The 22915-nt window shown below is 44.8% G+C and overlaps 1 protein-coding gene across 1 annotated transcript in view; it reads left to right on the plus strand.

Moving 5' to 3' along the window:
• LOC109721354 overlaps positions 1-22915 on the plus strand; it is a 52793-nt gene that overhangs the window by 16684 nt on the left and 13194 nt on the right. Inside the window, exon 5 of the mRNA XM_020248920.1 lies at positions 19159-19267. Coding sequence (XP_020104509.1) covers positions 19159-19267 — 109 coding nt within the window. The remainder of the gene's footprint in view (positions 1-19158; positions 19268-22915) is intronic.

The raw sequence follows: 22915 nt of genomic DNA on the forward strand, positions 1-22915 counted from the left end.
CCGTCCCGACTCGGATCCGTGACGTCACCTGAAAGGGGGTGGGGGGAGAGAACATGTACACATATTTCCGTTCCCAGTGGGTACCGCAAGCCGACCAGGGCGAGGGGTACTCACTAGTCAAGGGATAAACAAAGGTATAGGTAATGGTAATACAGTAGCAATAATAAACAAAAAAGGAGATGTATATATATAAATCACTACCGCTACTGTATACATGCATCAACCGGACCGCAAATCCAAAAGTACCCAATCATAAACCTGTCATATCGGTCCGTAGACCTTAGGCCTGTGCCACAACTGCTCTAACCTGTATATGACCCTAGCATAAGATCCTGGGTCTGAAAAGCAAATGACCCTAGCATAAAGCTCCTGGGCCTGAAAGCATATAACCCTAGAATAAAGCTCCTAGGCTCACGGGCTAGCACTTTTTCGGAAAAGAACACCCTCTTGCGGTGGCCAAATCGTTGGTGTATGTGAAATGCGTACGAGCAATGGCGATCAATGCTGATATGCTCAATACCCAACCGTCGGCAACTAGCAGACAATCACCGCCCTTCGGGGGCACACTGACCAATAGGTCACGAACCGTGAGGAACACAAGTACCGACCACTCAGATCAACTAGGATGGAACAACTCAACATCCTTCTGAAGGTATGCAAATATCGACCACTCAATATCAACTAACATATATACATAAGAACCGACCAATAGGTCACAAGAATGTCACGTCATGCATCGGTATAATCCAGAACTAGCAGTCAGCCTCTAGCTGACAATCCTATTCCTTAGGGTGTACCGACCTGATAGGTCATCAAACGACAGGAGTCACAGAACCGACCGAATAGGTCATAGTACGAGTTATAAGAACCGACCGACTAGGTCACAAATATCACATGTAGTCATAAACCTGCTTTACTTCTTCTACTCATGATGCTAGATAGGTAAACTAACCAAGTAGAGCAATAAGGAAATAATAAGGGTGCAAGGCTCAACATAATATATGCAAGGTAATAGTAGGAGAAGGGTAGAAAGGATGTCACCGAGCGTGCACCACTGTATCGACTTTGGGTCGAAGCACCCACTTGTACGAATGTCGTGCCTATCTCTTGACTGCGGAAGAACATCTAACCCACATATAGGAAACACTAAATCCACAACCCCACCTGTAAATCCACGGAAATCGGTTTTTGAAAACCGATTATCGTAACTCGCCGGAAGTCTCGAAAATCGCATCGGGACTCTGCCGGGACCCACGAAGTGTCCCGAGACATACCGACTCGCCCACGAGTCACCTGCTGCCACAAAACACATCGTTTTGGATGTCTTGGCAGCAAACACAAGATCACACATACAAATAATTATCGTCGGATAATCGTTCGGATCCGGGTTCTCGGAAGTGTCAATTTTGACACCGGAACCCACCGTTGCTCCCCTGTCGTCTCCAAGCCCTTGAAACGAAATAAGTAACTAGCCAATAAGGCTCAGCGACTAAACATAGGACATTTTAACACCGTCGGATGAAATCTGAACCAAAACCGTGTTTTGCCGGCGAATTTTGTCGAAAAACGCACCGAAATCGAAATTCGATTTTCGCAAAGGGCTTCAGTCCTTGGACAATCAGTCCAGAGGTCACCCGCACCCTACACGTACTGCCCACAGCAACCATGAAGTGCACAATTGCATAAAAGTCCCCACTAATACGTAAAATCACATTATTTTATGTGATTTATGGGGTTTTTGGGCTCTATATCGCAAACCGAGGCCTTTCAAGGTCGGACGAGACATGTATTGACAGGCCTCGATGTGCCGAAGGCCGTGCTCACGATTCGGAGCACAACCGTCCACTGTGGGAGGCGCAGGAGCGACCCGAAGTTCAGCGAACCCTGCGTGCTGAACCTAAAATGCTCCTAATTTCACTCATCCCGGGCTCGTTGACCCTAAATGAGGTGAGCACTGTGATCAGCACTGATCGATGATCACCGTGCATGTCACGCCCCAATCCCCGCCAATTTGGTTGGGTTCGGGTCACGTCAACAGACGCCGAACGGACAGAGCCTCCCCTGTCCGCCCAAGGCTCTAACAACATGTATAGATAGGCAATCAACAAGAGAATTGCATATATAATACAAGGCTTGCACGAGGGCAAGTAACAACGAAAGCGAAAGCTCTAAGCTAATATATAACATACATGATACTTGATTTCATTTGAACCAAATATAAGTAAATAAAACTATTACATTTGCATTCAAACATCATTTCCTTTTTACATTTAGCCATCCACCAAAATTACACGATTGTTTACAACTTTACATCTCTAAATCTACAAAAGAAGTTGATGCATGTATAACGAAAGGGAAATGGCTATAAATGTATGAGTCCCGGTGGCCGCTATCTACGGCGCTTTACCCTTGCCTCGGTCCTCCGCCGCCCCGCTCGTGCTAGGACCTGTAGGGTTAGTGGTGTGAGAACTACAACAAAGTTCCCAGTGGGCTCGGCATCCGACCTCGCCGACTTACCCACTAGGTCTATCCAGGCATAAGTATTTCAAAAGAGAGAAAGTAACCCTTACTAATGCAACTAATACTATGCCTGCAAGAAAGAGTCAGTGGATATATAATTCAATGCGATAATGGAAATGCATGTATGCTTCAATCATAATTAAGCTTTGGCTCTTACCCAATCTTGCCGGTTAACTCTGTTAACCCCAATAACTCATAACCCAAATCCCGTCATAACAGGGGGCCTCGAACCACCCCTATGGACCGTCATAAGGGACCTCGCTCCCAAGGTGACTATTTCCGGAAACTCACCGCTTGAGGGGGAGCTACCACCCTCAAGCCAAGACGTGTCATGAGTATCGATCGAATCCCCAATTTGAGGATGCTCAGCCAATAGTTACCATGCCACTTTTATGCTAGGTTCTCTACCCTTTTGTTCATATCACTCGCTAACCATTTTGTCCCAATGTAACTTTGGTTAAACCTACGCTTAACACTTGTCAATGCCAATCCATCTCTCTATGGTCAGTGTCATAGCTATTTACCATTGCCAAGTCCAAGCCTCTCAATCATGCAATCTCTGGGGTCCAACAATACATGTCCTTCATGGTTCCATATCTTTCTACTTTCCAAAAGCATTAGAGAAGACATAATGAAACAACCAATAGTTCACATGTAAATTAACCCTATTATGCATGAGTGACTATACAATCATATGTTCAAAAAAATAGAGAAACAGACATAGAAGGGAATCCAACGATTCCGGCGTGCACCCCCCACCTTGTGAGGTAGTAGAAAACGAATGCGACAGTCTCCCGAACCTTACGAACGACGTTCCGCGTCCTACAATCCAATATGGTGCCAAATTAGGCCCTTGTATACATGAACTATTTTCAAACGTTTTCGTAACGTCAGACGGAGTTGTCCCACGTGTTTAGGACACCCCCAATTAGGTTTCTACGGGGTCAATTTGCCCCCGAAAGATCCTAGGGCAAAAGCCCCAATCTTCAAGCCCTAACATGGTCATTTAGGGTTTCCCCATGAATCGATCCCAACCCTAAGCAAACAATAGCTTAGGATCATATAGAAGCATCCTAGTGAGGTTTCTAGACCTTTGATACCAACCCTAGGGCTTCTATGGTGAACCCTAGCCAACCACCATGAGAGCACTTGAGCTCCCATGGGTTCCATGGAGTTTAAGGCCTATAGAAGGCTCCCAAGGCTAAAAACAACCCAAAACTCCAAATCTTAGGGATCAAAACCAAGCCCTAGACTCATTTATAGCAAAAACTCACCTTAGCCCAAGCTCCTCCAAGTCCCTCTTGTAGGAGAGCTTGTAGAACCCACTAAAGCTTCCAAATCCACCTTCCCTTGCTTCTTCTTCCTCTCCTCCAAGCCCTAGAGCAAGAGTCCTCGAGAGAGAAAGAAAGGAAATGAGAGAAAAGGGGAGAAATGGCTGTGGGAGTGAAGGGGGTGAGTATATAAGGTGTTGTGACAATTGCACTTAAGCCCCTCCACTTGTTTCCCATTGATCTGCCCAGACTGGGCATTTTTCGCCTTCGGGGATCGGTCTCCCCGACCAGGGACCGGTTCCCGAACGGGGGTTTTCCAGGACTTAGCCAAATTTTCGGGTTTTTCAGCTGCTGCGCAGCGAGGGACCGGTCTGCCCTTCAGGGACCGGTCTCACCACCAGGGACCGGTTGCCTCAGGACTTCCTGGCAGGCTACGCGTACGGGGACCGGTCTCTTCTTCAGGGACCGGTCCCCGAGAGCACAAAATCTGGGACTTAGTCAGATTTCCAGATTACTCTCTCGGGTCCCTTTTAGCTTCACTTATGGACTCTAATGTGCTTAGGGTCCACTCAAACTCATTCATCTCCGCGTTTCGTTCGTTTCGACGGAACTCGGCACGATTTACGAGGGATGTGGTATGTTACAGTGCTCACCTCCGGAGGCATCGGAATAGTCCTGGGTTGTCGGAATAGCGGATACAACCCAAAATAGTGCACAAACAACTTACTAAAAGCTTATCGGGCAGGTGGAGGATCGGGTACGGCGTGCGGCGGCTCGGCGGTCGGCGCGCCGGCGGCAGGTGATGGCAGGCGATGTAGGGAGGCTGAGGCGCGCGTCACCCAGCGACGAGAGCACGGCCCAAGTTTGGCCGACAGGGAGCTCCGGCGGCGGGAGAGCCAGCGGCGGATGAGTGCGGCCGGCCAGGCGGAGCCGGCAGTAACGCCGGTCGGCGGCGGAAGGCGGCGGCGGCGGCAGTGGTGTTGGAGCATCCCGAGCCTTCATAAGCTTGGCTTGGGCAGAGCAGGTCGTAGTGGCCAAGGCGGCTGTTTGGGAGCTACGGGGCGGCGGCGAGGGGCCGTCGGAGGTCAGAGGAGGGCAATGCAGGTGGCCCAAGACAGCGGCGGCGCGAGGGCCAAGAACTGCGGCAGCCTCGGCCTGAGTAGGTCTGGGCGGCCGCAGTTTGCCAGGAGCGGCGGCAACGGCACGCAGGGCCGGCGGCGACCGGCGGGCGGAGTCGCCGGATGTCAAGGGATGGTGGCGCGGCCGGTTCCAGGCTGTGGCCGCACATGGGCTGAGGGCTGGCCTGGGTTCGGCCCGAGCTAGCTCGGGTTGGCCGTGAGCTGCCGAAACGGCGACGGCGGCTCGCGCGGACGTTGGTGACCGGTAGGGAAGGTCACCGGAGGCCGTAGGCACGACCAGGGGAGGATCCTGACGACAATGAGCCTCCAAAGAGGCAATTGGCCAATGTAGAGGAGGTTGAAGGTGGAGGGGTGCTAGCGAGAAAGAAACGGTCGACTCCGGCGGCCGGCAGCGTGTGCAGGCGGCCGGGGTGCACATGGCTAGGGCAGGGGGAAGCAAGGGAGGCCGTTAGGGTTTCAGCTGGGGCTAGGGTTAGCTCGGTTAGGGTTTCCTCTAAGCTAGCCTCTTTATATAAGGTGGTAAATTGCAAATAAGTCCACCACTAGTCAATATTTTTAACCAAGTCCTTCACAGCCCGAGTAATTCGTGCGGATGTACCTCCGCGTTCGAAATCACGCAAAATGGTACATAAAATATAGGATGTTTTTGCGGATTTTCCGTTTTGCCAATTTTGAACCCTCATCGATCAACGCACGTGTCACGCCTCGGATTACTCGTTCCCCGGGTACAGCAACAAATTCGCCGTATACAAAAGAATTTCCCCTGTATACGAAGCGATAGCTGTACCTGTAAAACATACAATACTACAACCAGTAGTATAGAGCTGTTGGGAAAACATATTCAGATAGAAAATAAAAGTTCACTATACATACAACATCCAATACACAAAAGCTCGTCCAGCGAGAAACAGCAAAAGTATGTATATGATCCCAAAAACTACAACTACCTGTAGCTGGTAAGCCTTTAGCTCGGAGACTCGATTGGTAGGGCTCTAACTAGCAACACCCTTGCCACGATCTGTCTCGGTAGATGCAGCAGCCGGAACCGAAGGTTCTGCAAAAGAGGGGTAACAACTGGGTGTGAGAACTACTGTAAAAACAAGTAGTCCTCAGTTGGTACCGCCCTCAAAATCATCGGTTCATCCACCAAGTCTGCAGAAGTAAGCAGGGATAGTAATAAAAGCTGGAATAAAATCTACAGCTAAATGTTACTATACTATTATACTCTAACACTAACCATCTGTAGAAAAAAAATGAGTCCTGACCCAGTCTCACTAGGGACTGTAAGCATACCCGTCTCAGGGACTGCGAACACGCCTTGTAATAACAGCTACCAGGCAAGCATCGGGATGGCACCGTACGAGGCTTTATATGGGCGTCGATGTCGATCTCCTATCTGTTGGGATGACGTCGGGGAACGCCGGTTGATTGGGCCAGACTTAGTGGAGGATGCGGAGGCAAAGATCCGCATTGCGAGAGAGCGGCTTCTGACTGCACAGAGTCGACAAAGGAGCTACGCGGATCAGCGGAGGCGTGACCTAGAGTTTCAGGTCGGTGAGCATGTGCTGCTCAAGGTGTCGCCTTCCAGGGGGATCAAGCGGTTTGGTTTGCGGAACAAGCTCAGTCCGCGGTTTGTGGGACCGTTTGAGATCCTAGAGCGCGTTGGTCCGGTAGCGTACAGGTTGGCTTTTCCTCTCAGTCTCGCTCGGGTGCACAACGTTTTCCACGTGTCCATAAGTACATTCCGTATCCGTCCCACGTCATCAGTCCGATAACTATTCAGCTATAGGAGGATCTAAGCTATGATGAGTCTCCGTTGCGAATTTTGGCACGTGAGCTGAAGCAGTTGTGGAACAGGAGCATTCCGTATGTGAAAGTCCAGTGGGAGAATCACGAGGAGCGTGAGGCTACGTGGGAGCTTGAGTCTGCTATGCGGGAGCGTTATCCGCAGTTGTTTGTGGGGGATGTCTGATTTAAGTTTCGGGGACGAAACTTTTTGTAAGAGGGGAATGATGTAATAACCGATATTTTTGACAATATAATTAAACCCTTTGTTGACGATGTTTTGTGTGTAATGTAATTACGTAAGCACTCGTCAGATTTCAGAAGAAAACGAGTTAAGATGGAGAAGTTACGTGACCCGAACCGATAACTGAAGTGAATAGTAACTCCGGCTTTTCGGATGAGCCATGGAGTAGAGAGCGGTTCTGATGCGTATTGGACTCCGATTATAGGACTCCAATAGCTCGTTTCGAACGGCTCGACCATTCTGGACCCAATGGCACTGACGGAATTGGGTTCTGATGCACGGTTGTCGAGAAAAAGGGGTTTGATTGAAATTACATGTATTAATATGAGTGGTTATATGGTGAAAACAAAGAGAATAGGTCGGAGACCAAATAGGACAAAACAAGATACTAGATTCGATGCCCCAGTCGTGCTGAACGCGTTGGCGCAATCCGTTCGGAAATCCGACAGACGGATCTTCGGGAATCGCGAAAAGTCCGCTGAGGGGTCAAGTTGGCAAAATGGATAAATCGCGAAAAAGACCCTATATTTTATGCGCCGTTTTGCGTGAATTCGAACTTCGAGGGACTTGTGCACAATGTTCACCTACTGGCAGGGGACCTAGTTGAAATTAATGGACTACGGAGGACTTTTCAGCAATTTTCACCTATATATAAATATAGGATAGCTAGGGTTTCATAAAGGAAAACCCTAACCCGAGTCCACCTAGCTACCAGCTAACCCTAGCCGTCGTTAGCTTCATCACCTATATATAAATATAGGATAGTTAGGGTTTCACAAAGGAAAACCCTAACTCGAGTCCACCCAGCTACCAGCTAACCCTAACCGTCGTTAGCTTCATCCCTGACCGCCGGCGAGCTTCTCCGGCCGCCGGAGAATCTTTCCGCACTACCCTCTCCCTCCCTCTCAGCCAACCACTCTACCATGTTGTGGTTGCGGGTCTTAAGGTGTCATCTAAGTCCGAGCGCCATCATCCCCTGGCCGAGACCAACATCCTGCACTGTCGTCGGACGTTGCCGCCGTTAGCGCGCACCGTCGGAGCCAACTGTAGAGCGAGCTGTGGCCAGCTCGGGTCAGCCCAAACCGAGCAGGCTCGAGCTCGGGTTTCGTGTGCGGCCACCACTCCCCTTCGGCCGCGCCGCCCTCCAGTCGGCCCCGGCAACCTCCAGCAACCCCGTGCGCGCACCCCCAGCCGGCCCCGTACGCCGTCGGTCGCCACTGGGACCTTCTGCGGCCACCCAGACACCGTGCGGGCCGAGGCCGATTCCCCTCGGCTCCCAAGCGCCGCCGCTGCCCACCGACGGGAGCACCACCTTCCCCTCGGCCTCCGGCGTCGAACCGTCACCGCCCTGAGCTCCTGCGGCCACCGCGTGGCCGCCGTGGACGTTGAACCCGAGAACTAGCTAAGGGTTTTGATCTCCTCCGCCGCGCCACCGGCCGCCTCCCGCCGCCGGCCAGAGGGTTCCCCTGACCCCACCGACGAGCCGCATCCTCCCCTGGCCGGGCCGCCCGCCGTCCGGTTGCCGGCAGTCAACCCTAGCTCCCTCGAGTCTGGTAAGGCTATTTTATGCTCCAGCACTGAATTCCAAGGTTCCGGTCACCTTTCCGGTGATCCGATAAGCCTCCTGAACTTCGGGAAGTGAGCACAATGATCTACAACTCGTGCTGAACATCATGCTCACCTCCGACAGCGACAAAGATGCCCTGGTTAGCGAGTTAATAGCAATCCTTGCACTGTGCGCGCAGTTCCACAGATCTTCGCATCGCTCGTGCGCACACCACAGTGGTCGGCAGTGCTCCGAAAGGTGAGCACGTCCTCCGACATGCTGAAACCTATCAACGAGTGCGATGGTCTGATTAATCGACCTCTGGTTTGTGTGTACGGCCCATAAAAGCTCCGAAACCACATAAAATGATGCGAGTTTATGCATCGGTAAGGGCTTTTATGCTTTTCGCTTCGTTGTGGCTGCTGTGGGCAGCATGTACGTGCTGTGGGTAACCTCTGGATTGATCATCCAAGGCCGCAATCGGGGCGTTTTTAGGCGAAATCCGCTGACGGAACGTGGTTTCAGTTCGGAATTCCTCCGACGGTACTTGGCAATTATTTGCGACATCGCTGAGCCTTGTTGGCTGGTCACCCGCGTCGTTTCGAGGGTTCAGAAGCGACGGGTGAGCGACGGTGGGTTCCGGTGTCGAAATTGACACTTCCGGAAATCCGGATCGGAATGATTATCCGACGATAATCGTTTCGGAGTGAATTGATGTCTTGGCTGCTAAGTCACACATAAACATGTGTTTAGTGGCAGCCGACGACTTGTATCTTGAGTCGATGTTTTTCGGGACAGTTAGTGGGTCCCGGCGGAGTCCCAATGCAGTTTTCGGGACTTCCGATGTGTTACGGCAATCGTTTTGGGAAATCGATTCCCGTAGGGTTCGTTAGTGGGGCTTTGTAAGTTAGTGTTTGGGTTAGTGGGTTAGATTCTAACCCGTTGGACCTTTCGTAGGTTTGGTTGTTCCGTCTCTGCAGTCGAGAGACCAGTTCCACAGTTATACAGGTGGGTACTTCGATCCGAAGTCGGTACAGTGGTGCACGCTCGGTGATGGTTTCTTACCCTTACTCTCTCGTTGTTATCTGGCATATATGTATCTTTATATATAGTATTGAGCCTAGCACCCATGTTGTTTTGGTTATACTCTACTCGGTTGTTTCCTTTATATCTAGTATATTATGAGTAGGAGTAGAGTAGTTATACCATGTTTCCTTGTTGCTCTACTTAGCTGTTCTGCATATCCTGTATCATGTTTAGAGTAGAGCGTTTTCGTGTTTTCATGTGAGATTGGTAACCTAATTGGTCGATTCTTGTATCTCATATCTGTGACCTATTCGGTCGGTTCCTTGACTCCTGTCGTTCGATGACCCTTGTGGTCGGTATACCCTGAGGGGTGGGATTGTCAGCTAGTGCCGACGGATGATTATAGTTACACAGATCCGTCATTTGACACTATGTGACCTAGTCAGTCAGTTCGTGACTTCCATTGTTTGATGACCTTTGAGGTTGGTATACCCTGAGGGGTAGGATTGTTGGCTTGTGGCTGACGATAGTTCTGGATTATACACTCAGATGACTTGTTGATCGATTCTTGCATATATATATACTTTAGTTGACCCATTGAGCAGTACTTGTATACTTGTGAGAGGATGTTGAGTTGTTCCATCCTAGTTGACCTGAGTGGTCAGTTCTTGTGCTTCCTGACAGTTGATGATCTATACGGTCGGTGAGCCCTGTGGGGCAGGATTGTCGGCTGGTTGCCGACAGTTGACCTTTGAGCATATCAGCATTGATCGCCCGAGACTCGTTCGCATTTCACGAAAACCAGCGGTCTGATCCACCGCAAGAGGGTGTTCTTTTCCGGAAAAGTGGTTGCAGGTGTCGACCCGTGAGTCCTAGAGGGGTTATATGCATGGTAGAGCGGCAGTGGTACTGTCGGGAGGTCTCCGGTGTGAACCTCCAGGGCACAGGCTTGAGGTTCCGGTGCGGACCAACAAAGCAGCATATTTCAGATTGGGTATATTTGGACTTCCTGTTTGGTTGATGCATATAGCTATAGTAGCGGTTGTTGCTTGTATACCTTCAGTTCTTTCTTTACACTTATCATGCTACTATAGTTTTGTTGCATGTATACATTCAGTTGTTCATTACAGTAGCGGTAGTTGTGCTTTATATATATATATATATCTCTTTTGTTCATTATCGTTGCTACTGTATTTTTACTTACCCATATTGTTGTTTATCTCTTCGTGATTCGGTGAGTACTCGCCTTCGTCGGCTTGCGATACCCACTGGGAGGGTAAGACAGTCGTATTGCGGGCGGTGAGTGTTGAGACGAGACGTAAGACAGTCGTAGCGGTCGATAGAGTTTCTGGCCCGGTGACATTCAGTATAGTTTCTATCTTTTCTTACTCAAATTAAATAGCTCTGATACCAAATGTAATGACCCAGCCCACTAGCAATAATAACTCGTTGGGCTCAACCACCGGCCCAAAATGCTTAAGCCCAGTTTTTATTACTAGTGTCTAAGTCTCTTATAAACCCAATGACAACCCCATTCCCATCCGATGTGGGACTATTGGGGTGTCACAGACTCCCCTGCCATTCCCATCCGATGTGGGACTATTAGGGTGTCACGCCCCAAGACCGCTACCAATTTGGTCCGGTCCGGGCGCGTCGAACAGACGCCGAACGGACAGGACCTCCCCTGTCCGCCCAAGGCTAACCAACTGATCATGTATAAGAATTTACCCAGGAATCAATTCATAAATACACGATCAAGATGCACTACCAGTGCAACGACCAAGAGCAAGATACAAGTATGGGAATATACAAGTACATAAAGAGAGAAGATGCTAGCTATTATATTCATTCGACTTAATATATATATATTTAATTACATCTTTTACATTCTTTCAAAATATAAATACAATCACTCGAACCTCACCCTATACAACATCTACTCTTAAATACAAAAAGGGTGACAGCTAATACAAAAGGGAGGTAGCTAATGCGGCTAGAGCGCCGGGCCCTTACCGCGATCCTCACGCTCGTCGGGAACGCCCGAACTCGAACCTGTAAAAAAAGTGGGGTGAGAACTATCTTCCATAGTTCCCAGTGGGTTCGGCCGCTGACTCCGCCGGTTCCCCCACTAGGTCCAAGTGGGCACAAGTAGATAACCAGATAGATAAATAGGTAATAAGCAAAGCGGTAAAGACAGGATAGTGAAGCTACACTACTATGCCCGAATCATAAACATATGGATGCATGTACAATGAAATGGTAAGCAACTAAGCCGTCAATATGTCCAAAAAGTAAAGCTATGCACTTATTCATCAATCTCATTTACTTGTTTCTTAATCTCGTGGCTTCTCTGAAAGCTCGCCTACTGCTCACTAGCCATCTCGAAAGTAGGGAGGGTCAACTCGCACTACGAACCGAGACCGTCTGCCGGGACCCAAAATAGGCAATCCCTTGGGACCCAAAATAGGCAATCCCACGTGACCAACTCCGGAGCGCACTTCTTGTGTGAGGCTTCCATCACAAGTTAGAAACAGACCGTGAGCATGATCCAATTATCTCCACTCTAGGGTACCCTATCCTCTAGGGTCACTACCATCATGTAGTCCATAGGCGTCGTATACACCAAGTTTAACATGTATCACTTGTTTTCTTATACACTATCAACTAGATTGCCACTCGTCTATTGTTTATTATCGACTAGATGCCACTCGTTCTTTGTTTAACATTAGACCAACCATTGAGCCCATCTCTTTCTCTGCACTATAGGATTTATAACTTTCGACCCAATCCTTATCGATCCACTATGTCAAGTATCCAATACATGCTACAATATCATCAAGGAAAGCATAAGGAAAGGTAATGCACAATCATCCTATAATGCAATAATACAAGATGCAAGAATCGAAATGTACTAAGACATAGAAGGGGGGCCCAGTTGCTTCGGGATGGTCACCACCCACCTCTTGGTGATGCCGCGATGATAGAAAACTCGACGTTGCGGTTCTTGCACGTCGCCCTAACTCCTCGGGGCGAAGCGAGCCCTCAAGTACCCGATTCGGCGATTTCTCCGCACCCGCTCGTCGGATTGAGAAACCGACTTCGCCGACGCGTTCCGGGACTTAGCAATTAGGTTTGCGACCTATTGGACTAGATCAAAACCTTAGATTCCCAAAATCCCAATTCCGTGCCCTAGAATGGCAACGGGGAAGAAATCCGTGGTGCGGGCTTCAATTGCGAGCCCGATCCATCTACTTATCTTCTCTAGGTTCCATTCGAACCAATTCTAAACAACAAAAACCCCAAACCCTAGAAATACCATTAGAGGGTCTAGAGCTTACCTTCAAACCAAGGCTCCAAGCTTGCTCTAGCTTGAAGGAGAGAGGGAAGAAGATGATCTTTTTCTTCTTCTTGATTTTCTCTTTCTCTTTTCTCTTCTTTTCCTTCTTCTTCTTCTTCTCCTTCTTCTTCTTTTTCTTTTCTTCTCTTTCTTTTCTTTCTAGAGAGAGAGAGCAAAAAGTGTGAGAGGGAGAGAGAGGGCAAATGAGAGGGGGAGAGGGGTCCCCAGCCTCTATTAAAGGCCATTTTGCAGATAGCCCCCTCAACTTTTCATCCTCTGAACCAACCCTCTCTGGGCATTTTCGCAGTGAGGGACCGGTCCCAGCTCAGGGAGACCGGTCCCCGAAAGCTGAAATTTCGAGCAGAGGGGTTTTCGCGTTCGGGAACCGGTCCTTGCCTGAGAGACCGGTCCCTGGGAGACCGGTCCTTGTCCGAGAGACCGGTTCCCGAGAGCAACACTTTCGGGACTTAGCCAAATCTCGGCTTCTCTCGCTGGGCCAACGTTCGGGAACCGGTCTTTGCCTGCCAGGGACCGGTTGCACCAAGGATCCCCGCCAGCCCAGCCCGATGGGACCGGTCCCTCCCTGCTAGGGACCGGTCCCCGAGAGCAAATCTGCTCCAGTGCAGATTTTGCACTTGGTGCTCTCGCGGACCTTTCCTTAATGCACTTTATGCATTTTAATCACCTTAGGACTTTCCGAAGCCTACACACTCGACAATTAGTCGATTCCAATCGAAGTCTAATCCTCGGATTTCGAGGATTCACTTTCTTACATAGGGTGTCACAGACTCCCCCCGTTAAGGCTCTGACGTCCTCGTCAGTCCAATCACACACACAGCCCAAGATCATCAGGCGATGTGAGACTCGTCTCGCTAGCCCGTCATCCAGACCCTGGCTTAGCCGAGACTCTCCACACATGTCCAGCTGGTGAGCCGGCTCTGATACCAAATGTAACGACCCAGCCCACTAGCAATAATAACTCGTTAGGCCTAACCACCGGCCCAAAATGCTTAAGCCCAGTTATTATTACTAGTGTCTAAGTCTCTTATAAACCCAATGACAACCCCATTTCCATCCGATGTGGGACTAATGGGGTGTCACAGATTCCCCCGGTTAAGGCCCTGACGTCTTCGTTAGTCCAATCATACACAGCCCAAGATCACCAGGCGATGTGAGACTCGTCTCGCTAGCCCGTCATCCAGACCCTGGCTCAGCCGAGACTCGCCACACATGTCCAGCTGGTGAACTAGCTCTGATACCAAATGTAACGACCCAGCCCACTAGTAAAAATAACTGGGCTTAAGCATTTTGGGCCGGTGGTTGGGCCCAACGAGTTATTGTTGCTAGTGGGCTGGGTCGTTACATTTGGTATCAGAGCCGGTTCACCAGCTGGACATGTGTGGCGAGTCTCGGCTGAGCCAGGGTCTGGATGACGGGCTAGCGAGATGAGTCTCACATCGCCTGGTGATCTTGGGCTGTGTGATTGGACTGACGAGGACGTCAGGGCTTTAACGGGGGGAGTCTGTGACACCCCATTAGTCCCACATCGGATAGGAATGGGGTTGTCATTGGGTTTATAAGAGACTTAGACACTAGTAATAATAACTGGGCTTAAGCATTTTGGGCCGGTGGTTGGGCCCAACGAGTTATTATTACTAGTGGGCTGGGTCGTTACACGCCCATCCCGCCTGCCAAAGCTAAAGCTACCTCTACCACTAAGCAGTCCGTGGAGAGCAAGTGCAATCAGGACATAACGACACCAATGCAAATACACAAAGCCCGACTCCGGAGTGGTACTCGTGGGCGCTATCCAACCGAGTATGCAAGCGTGTCTCTGTCGAGCTCAATCAGGCTCTCACAGGCTATAGTCTAGTAAATAGGGTCTAACAATCCCACTCACGTGCCCTCGGCACAATCTGATGCAAAAACTGCGATCTGGGTCCACCGTCAACGCCGACGGGCACCCAACAGTCCGAAACAGCCTAGACAGTGATGTAAAAATAAGCTCGACATCCCAGCACGAGCGTAAATGCATTCTAGACAGTGCCGTAAAAATAAGCTCGACATCACAGCACGAGCGTAAATGCATTCTAAACTACCCTGGGTATCCACCACTCTGAAACTGCGGTGATACACAAATCACGGCTCTTAAAACTAAATCTGGTAGTTTAAGCATGTGATCGGGTAGAATCGCGATTTTCTCCTAAGTCATATCCAAGTCCAACATGTACAAATATATAATTAAAAATACTAGGCTCCAATTCAGATTTTAAACATGCCAAATCCATGAATCGAGCAACTACAATATGGGAAACAACGCCACGAATACATGTCGACTATATATGTACACTTAGAAGATAAACCGACGATTAACCCACTTCAAAAGCTACTCCCAATCCGGCGTGAAGTTGAAACAACGGAACCACACGCTCGCCCGGCCTCCCCGCGACGCTACCATGACGAACGCGCGCTTGAACGGCACCGCGGCTCCCAGGCGCGACGTCGGCGTCGATCCGAGCTCTAACCGGGTCCTCCCAACACGTACGGCCGAGCCTAGAGAGAGAGAGGAGAAGAAACATGCAAACACTCTCTCTCTCAGCTTCTCTACGCATATAAAAAGGAGTGGGAGGGAGGGTGACACAAACGAGGCAAGAAAAGACCAAAAGGCCCCTTACCTACCCTGGTGTATTGGTACAACATCAATGTTGTACCGGTAATCCGCAACAAAATGGCCAACCCAAGAGCAGTTGCGCAGGAAAATATATAGGGGTACTGGTACACCCCTTTGTATCGGTACAGAATACTGAAAATCTGCAATTTGCAGATTCCAATGCTAACTTCCTGCTCTCGCGTCCCACTAAGTCCGTTTTGCGTCAATTTTGCGCCAACGCGACTCGGACTTGTCCCGACACTCTCCCGACGTGTTGACAAGCCTCAACTGCTGCACTCCAGGGATACTACAGCATGATATAAGATCTGTCCGTCGGATTTGCGGACGGATCGTACCAGTGTGATTAGCACGACTGAGACATCAAACCCACGATTTTGTTTCGTTCGATTAGGTTGCCGATTCGCGGCGAAAGTCATCCTGTCTCCGATTCTCTAAAACTCTTTTTTACGATAAAATCCCTTTTCCTTGAAAACCGTGCATCAAAATCCAAATCCGTCGGTGCCATTGGGTCCAGGAGAGTTGAACTGTTGAAAACGAGCTATTGGATCACTATAAATGGAGACCAATACGCACCAGAAGCCATCTCCACTGATTGGCCTCTCTGGAAAACCCGAGTTATTATTCACCTTAAGTGATTAGTAAAAGTCGCGTAACTTCTCTATCTTAACTCGTTTTTTTTCTGAAACTTGACGAGTGCTTATGTAATTAAATTACATACAAAAACATTGTCAACAGAGAGTTTAGCTTCATTGCTAAATTCTCAGTCCTTACACGGAAGTTGCGAATGTTAAGGAGGAGCCCATGGGTGGTGGAGGTTTAGAATGAGTTAGATTTTGAAGGAGTTATTTGATTTCGACTAATTGTTGGTTATTTTGAGCCAAGTTCAAATTTGTTCGGTTTTTGCGGCTTGAAGAAATTGCAATTCAATTTCTAACTTTTTGAAATGAGTGTTGGTAGAAAGCCCAAAATTTTCAAACATTGAACTAATCTCTGCATTTGTCGGCATTTTGAAAATTAATTTATTGATCAACTTCGGCTCTAATATCAAAATTGATGCAGAACAAATTAGAAAAATCCTAATCTACCTTGCCAGTGATGTGCCCAAAATATGTTTAAAACCAAATTTAGAATTTTCTAGAAATTTGAGGGTAATTTAGAGAATTTCTTTGATTTTTAAAGATTTTAATGTATTTTAAATTAATTTTTTGAATAAAAAAATTCCAAAAAGAAGTCCCAATAGAGCAAGGGTTCTAACAATTTTTCTTTTTTGTAATTTGCTTTAAAAAAGAAAATTAAGAAAATTAAGAGTAAACTGAAGAAAATAGCTGATAAATATGGAAAAGTTAGAAAATTTGTTGAATTGTTTTGGAAAAGTGGAAAAGCAAATTTAGAAGAAGAATAAGAGAGAATTAGAGAAAATGAGAAAAGACGAAGAAGGAGAGAGAAGATAGTCTTTTAGGAAGAAGAATTTTGCTAGTGCACATGGCAGGGAAGGAGAAGGAGATACCATGACCATAGTCAAGTTGTAAACACCGAATTAATTCATCATAACTCATCTCCAAAATTAATTCATCATGACTAATCTCCAAAATTGCAAGAAATTGGCTATATTTATAGCCGTCAATCTATAACCCGAATCTAAAACAAATTCTACGATTTTAGGGATCTTTTATAATTCAAACATACCTAAAAAGGTCTGAACCATATATTTAGTTTTTAGGGATTTATTCCACATAATAAATCCTAAAAATCTTTACAAAACGACTAAAACAAATTAACAAATAGAATAATTTCGAAAATTATAAAAAAAATTAAAACCTAAAAGAATTAATCCTATCCACATTCGATTCTGCATCAGCATTGGTAGCTACGAAATCGATATAATTGGCAATGGAATATTCAATAGTTGCCACTTTAAAGTTGAAACGTTTGATAGCGGTGGTGACGGCCATTGCACGGGCAGGTTCGGTGGTTGCTGATAGGTATTGTTTTGTTGTTACTGCATTAATTATGACTCGTGATAATCATAGTACGAATGATGTTGTAAATATGAAATGTGTGATCCACGACACAAGAAAATTTAATTTTTTAAATGTAAGCCCGTGTTAATTGCCTCCATGTTAAATCGTCGACATCATCTTTATACCATCTAACCCATTGTTTTTCTCTATCCGCCCGATAGTATATTATTTCACTAAGCCTATTACTAGAATTCTTTCTTGATCACAAATATTTCTCCACATGATTTAACCAATTTAGAGGTTCTTCTTCTTCAAATGAACTTAATATCTTAGGTTCTGCTCTCATCTTGTACATGTTTTGTTTTCTCAAGATGTAAATTATTTTCTGATTTTTTCAATAATTTTTTTTAAAGTTTTCGGATTAAAGAATATTATTTTAGTTATTTATTATTATTTTTTTTCAAATTGTTGTTTTTTTAAATAGAAAGATACTTTGGGGGATGTTTCGAGAGCAACAATTTTTTGTTTTTCTTCCAAAGAGGCTGTACTATGTACGCTTTTGTAAAGAAAATTAATTTTTTTATACATTTTAATTCTGAAAATTTTTAAGAATAATAGAAAATTCAAAAAATTATTAAAAAGTTTGGAAAAATTTAAATTCTTCTTACAGATAAAAAACTCAAAGGGAAGTTGGAAGTTGCACGCTTTGTCTTCGAAAACTGCTCTGATCAAGTGGATTCATTGTGTCTCTTACTTTGCCCCCGCAGGTAAAGCTGTTGACAGATAACCCTAAAATCGAACTTGCTCCAATACCGAATTGTTAGGATCTCACATTCCTAACTGTAGTTTTGGTACCGATAGATAAATTTAACTTCTCTGTTGGATGCTTCTCCGCTCCAAGGGGAAAAGGGACCTTCTCTTCTAATTTAGCCCAAGTTAGAAGCTATTAAAAAGAACTCACTTCTTTATTAACAAAATTGATCATTCATTAACAGGAGAGCCTCCTGTTTATTAGTCTAAAATTATTTTAATAGTTTTAATCTGATTAGGAAAATAAATGAGAATAAAATAAGTTGAAGGATAATTCTAATCTAGTAGTTATCTCAAATAAAATATTATTTCCTATAATAATAAGTAAATAATTCTAATAAGAAAAAGACTGAAAATCCGTATTGGGCTATGATCCGATAGTGATCGTAACATGCATACTCTACTCTCTATTGTACTATCAAATGATTTATAGGCCTTGTTTGTTATCGTTGTTTTTTTCCCCTTATTCTCTTAAATATAAATTTTTATGTAATACAAATTTTATGCAATCCGCACATTTAAGGGGTTTGTTTGGTGTTAAAATACAAAAACTTGGTGGTAACTTTTTTTTTTTGCTATTATGTTTTTTGAAGAAGATGCCTTCCCATGTCTGGCTGTGTTGCATTCCAATCTAGCCAATGATGATTGGTTGTGAAAACAGAACAAAACATCAACAACACCAAATGAATGCTAAGGATTATTTAGCTATTTTAGGCATTAGGTCTTCAGAATTTGCTAAACCGACCTTTATGTGAATTGGTTATGAAGTTTATTTTCATATTCTATTTCGGGTTAGTTTATACAGCTTGACATGTATTGACTTTATAATCTATATGTTTGAAATGCAGCTGTCATGAGGTCTGTGGGTGGAATTAAAGATCAAAAGAAGTGGAGAAGTATTTGGGAGGCTGGTAAAGTCATTTACACGTTGTCAACCTGGGGAATTGCTTTGGCAGGGTGAGCTTTATTTTATCTACTTTTGATTTGCATATGGGCACCTTTTGCTTTGACATCTTAAAATTTTTGTTTGAGCGCCTTATTAACAAACAACTAAATGGCCCAAGCTTTGTCTGTTTTAATATCCTTTCGGATTTCAACTAAATGACCCCAAGGCCCAAGCTTGGTCTGTTTTAATATCCTTTCCGATTTGTGTTAGCTGGTGCTTTTATTTGAAGGGTCAGGCTAGGGCCTTGGATTTGTTAGGTCAGGACTTGACCCATGAACAAGGTTACTACGATCTCGGTGTGAGCAATACTTGGTCTTGTCGGAGCACCGAATTGAACCGGATTAATTTGGTTAATTTGGTTCAGTTCTATCAGTGTCTCACTTTAGTTGGGTCGCGCACATGAAAACTGAATAAATGGAAAAAACTGAATTTACCAAATATATAGCAGTTTGAAGTATTAATCATTTAGATGTAAATATTCAACCACATTTGTCAGATCAAAACTAAGTATGGTAGAATGTCCTAACAAGTTATCCAGTGATAACTTATGCCCCGGTGGAATATATATATATATATATATATATATATATATATATATATNGAAAAATCGCAAAAATTATTTTCTAGAAACTTCAAATGCGCTAGATCAAGTCTAACGGAGCCGATCGTCGATTCGAAAACTCCATCATCGAAAACGGCTCAGGAGCACGGAGGCCTCCGTGCTCCTGAGAGCACAGCAGCCCTGCTCTCTCTCTCTATATATATATATATATATATATTTGTCATTGCAAGCTACATGTTTGCTTTTAGGTCATGCAAGTTCTTTCGCAGTCATGATTTTTCAAGATAATGCATTCCACTTGTGAGGTGATTTGTCTTATTGCAAGAAAATGGCTAGGCTGCATATATTATGCTGTTGCAGCCTTCTAATCATGGTTCTCATAGTTCCTATTACTGTATTTCCCTTGAGAAACAAAATCCATGTGCCGAACAAGATGTTCATACATCTAAACATGCCCTAGTGGACAAGATCAATCAATAATATATTTTATATAATAGGGACGTAATCAATGAAGTCTAAACCAAATAAACCAATCAAACTGAACTGAAGTGTTTCAGCTCTGTTTGGTTTGGTTTGTGTTTATATTTGTTTCATTTTAGTTGACAAAAACATTCTAAAACGCAAACCGAACTGTCTAATGCTCACCCCCTATCACCGAAAGGTCTCCACCCTCATACAGACTATGGTGGAAAGATGCTTGAGATAAGAGTGAGTCAAGGCTGCTCAATACTTCGTTTCAACATCCTTTTTTATACCAGGGTTTTGATTGAGCCACAGTAGAAGGAATAAAGGGCATGGGAATATCATATCAGCAATTTCACATGAGGTGCTGGGGTTGAGAATATTTGTGCTTGGCAAAGTAATATCTTAACTTAGCCCTTAAAACTCTTTTCATTATTTTCCTTGCCCTAAAATTTCTCATGTTCCTTTTTAACCGTTTGCACCATCACAGCACCAAATTTGCATATCAGAATTATATATGGTATAATATACTTGGACGTAACACTTTTAAAACGTGGCTACTAGGTTCATACAGACTCATATTAGTGAGCATGGATGATAGAACTTTGTGGCTATTCACAAGTAGGGTGGCAATCCAGCTTGCTATTCGCGAGCCAACTCGTTTCGACGCAAAACGGGCTCAAGATAGAATTTCTACTTTTATAAACGAGTCAAACGCCTAGCTAGAATTTTCAGCTTGATATCTACATATGTATGTGTACATGTATATATACGCATTTATATGTACATTTGCAGTATGCATATATATGTATAAATATTATATATATAAATATTATATGTATATATTAATATTATACATATACGTATAAATATTATATATATAAATATTAATATTATGCGTGTGTGTATATATATATAGAGAGAGAGAGAGAGAGAGAGAGAGAGAGAGAGAGAGAGTTGAGCTAGAATACTATCAATAGCAAACGGGCTTCATTGCCACCCATTTGTTTTCGATGATGGAGCCTTCAAATTGATGATCGGCACCGTTGAACATGATCCATACCACTTGAAGTGTTTAGAAATCAAATTTCATATATTTTCGACATTGTTCTCTTATCCATCGAGTGGACACAAAAATGAATGGCTGAAAATGAATATTCTTTAAAAATGATGATAGGAGTCTTGTAATCAAGATCAAGAGTATAGACCTTGTTTTAAATAGTTTAAAGAATTTTCTAACAAAAATTCAATTGATTTGGATATCTTTACGCCGTTAAACGAGAAAACGCCTCATATCGACCATTAAAATTACAAATTTTGAAACCCTTTGATTATTAGGCAAATGATGTAAAAAATATTTGAAATTTGATTTCTAAACACTTCAAATGGTATAGATCATGTTCAACGGTGCCGATTATCGATTTGAAGGCTCCATCATCGAAAATAAATGGGTGGCAACGGAGCCCGTTTGCTATCGATAGTATTCTAGCTCAACTCTATATATATATATATATATATATATATATATAGAGTTCGGCTGCTATGCTATCGATAGAACCAAGCACTTGGTGCTATCAAGTTTTCTGCCGTTAGATTAATCCCTTTGATTAGTTTTACCCGTTAGATTATACTATTCAACTAACCATCCACTCAACCTTAGGGGGTCCACATCATCCTAACCGCATATTTCTCAATCCAAGGGCAAGAAAACTAAAAGCACCAATAGCTTGGTGCTATTGATAGTATTCCAGCCTAGTTATACACACACAACGTGTGTGTACATATATATACTCTTAGGAGCACGGAGGCCTTGGAAGCACTAAGCCATTTTTCGATGATGGAACTTCCTAATTGACGATTGGCTCCTTTAGACTCGATCTAGCATTTTTGAAGTATGTAGAGAATAAATTTTGCGCTTGTTTCATATCTTTTACCTAGTGATCGAAAGGGTTCAAAATCAATAATTTTTTATGATTGATTTGTACCATTGTAAGTTTAGCTGTGTAGAAATATCCAAATCAGATGAAATTTTGATAGAAAATTGTTTATACAATTTAAAATAAGATCAATATTTTTGATAAAAAATTTTAGTATTATATCGTCACTTTTTATGCGATTTTTATTTTCAGCCGTTGATTTTGAATCCTTTCGATCACTAGGTAAAAGATATGGAAAAGGCGCAAAATTTATTGTCTACATACTTCAAAAACGCTAGATCGAGTCTAACGGAGTCGATCGTTGATTCGGAAGTTTCATTATGGAAAATGCCTTAGGAGCATTGAGGCCCCCGTGCTCCTAAAGAGCACAGCAGCCTTACTCTATATATATATATATATATATATATATATATATATATATATATATATATATATATTGTCATGCCCTCGACCGCACGACCCGAAAACGGTACCTATTTGGACCGGTTCGAGGGCGGCGGGCGTGAGGCCGAACGGACAGAGTCTCCCCTGTCCGCCCAAGGCTAACCAACAAGATTGTGTTCAACAAGTCTCCAGGAAGGAAAACAACTTAATTTCATACACAATCAAAAACGATAACACAAATAGTGTTAAAACCATCAAGAGCAAGCGATACTAGTAAAAGCATACAAGTATACAAAAGAGAGAAACTTAACTAT

Source organism: Ananas comosus, linkage group 15 (genome assembly GCF_001540865.1).
Source record: "Ananas comosus cultivar F153 linkage group 15, ASM154086v1, whole genome shotgun sequence".
In the NCBI taxonomy this organism is placed as follows: domain Eukaryota; kingdom Viridiplantae; phylum Streptophyta; class Magnoliopsida; order Poales; family Bromeliaceae; genus Ananas; species Ananas comosus.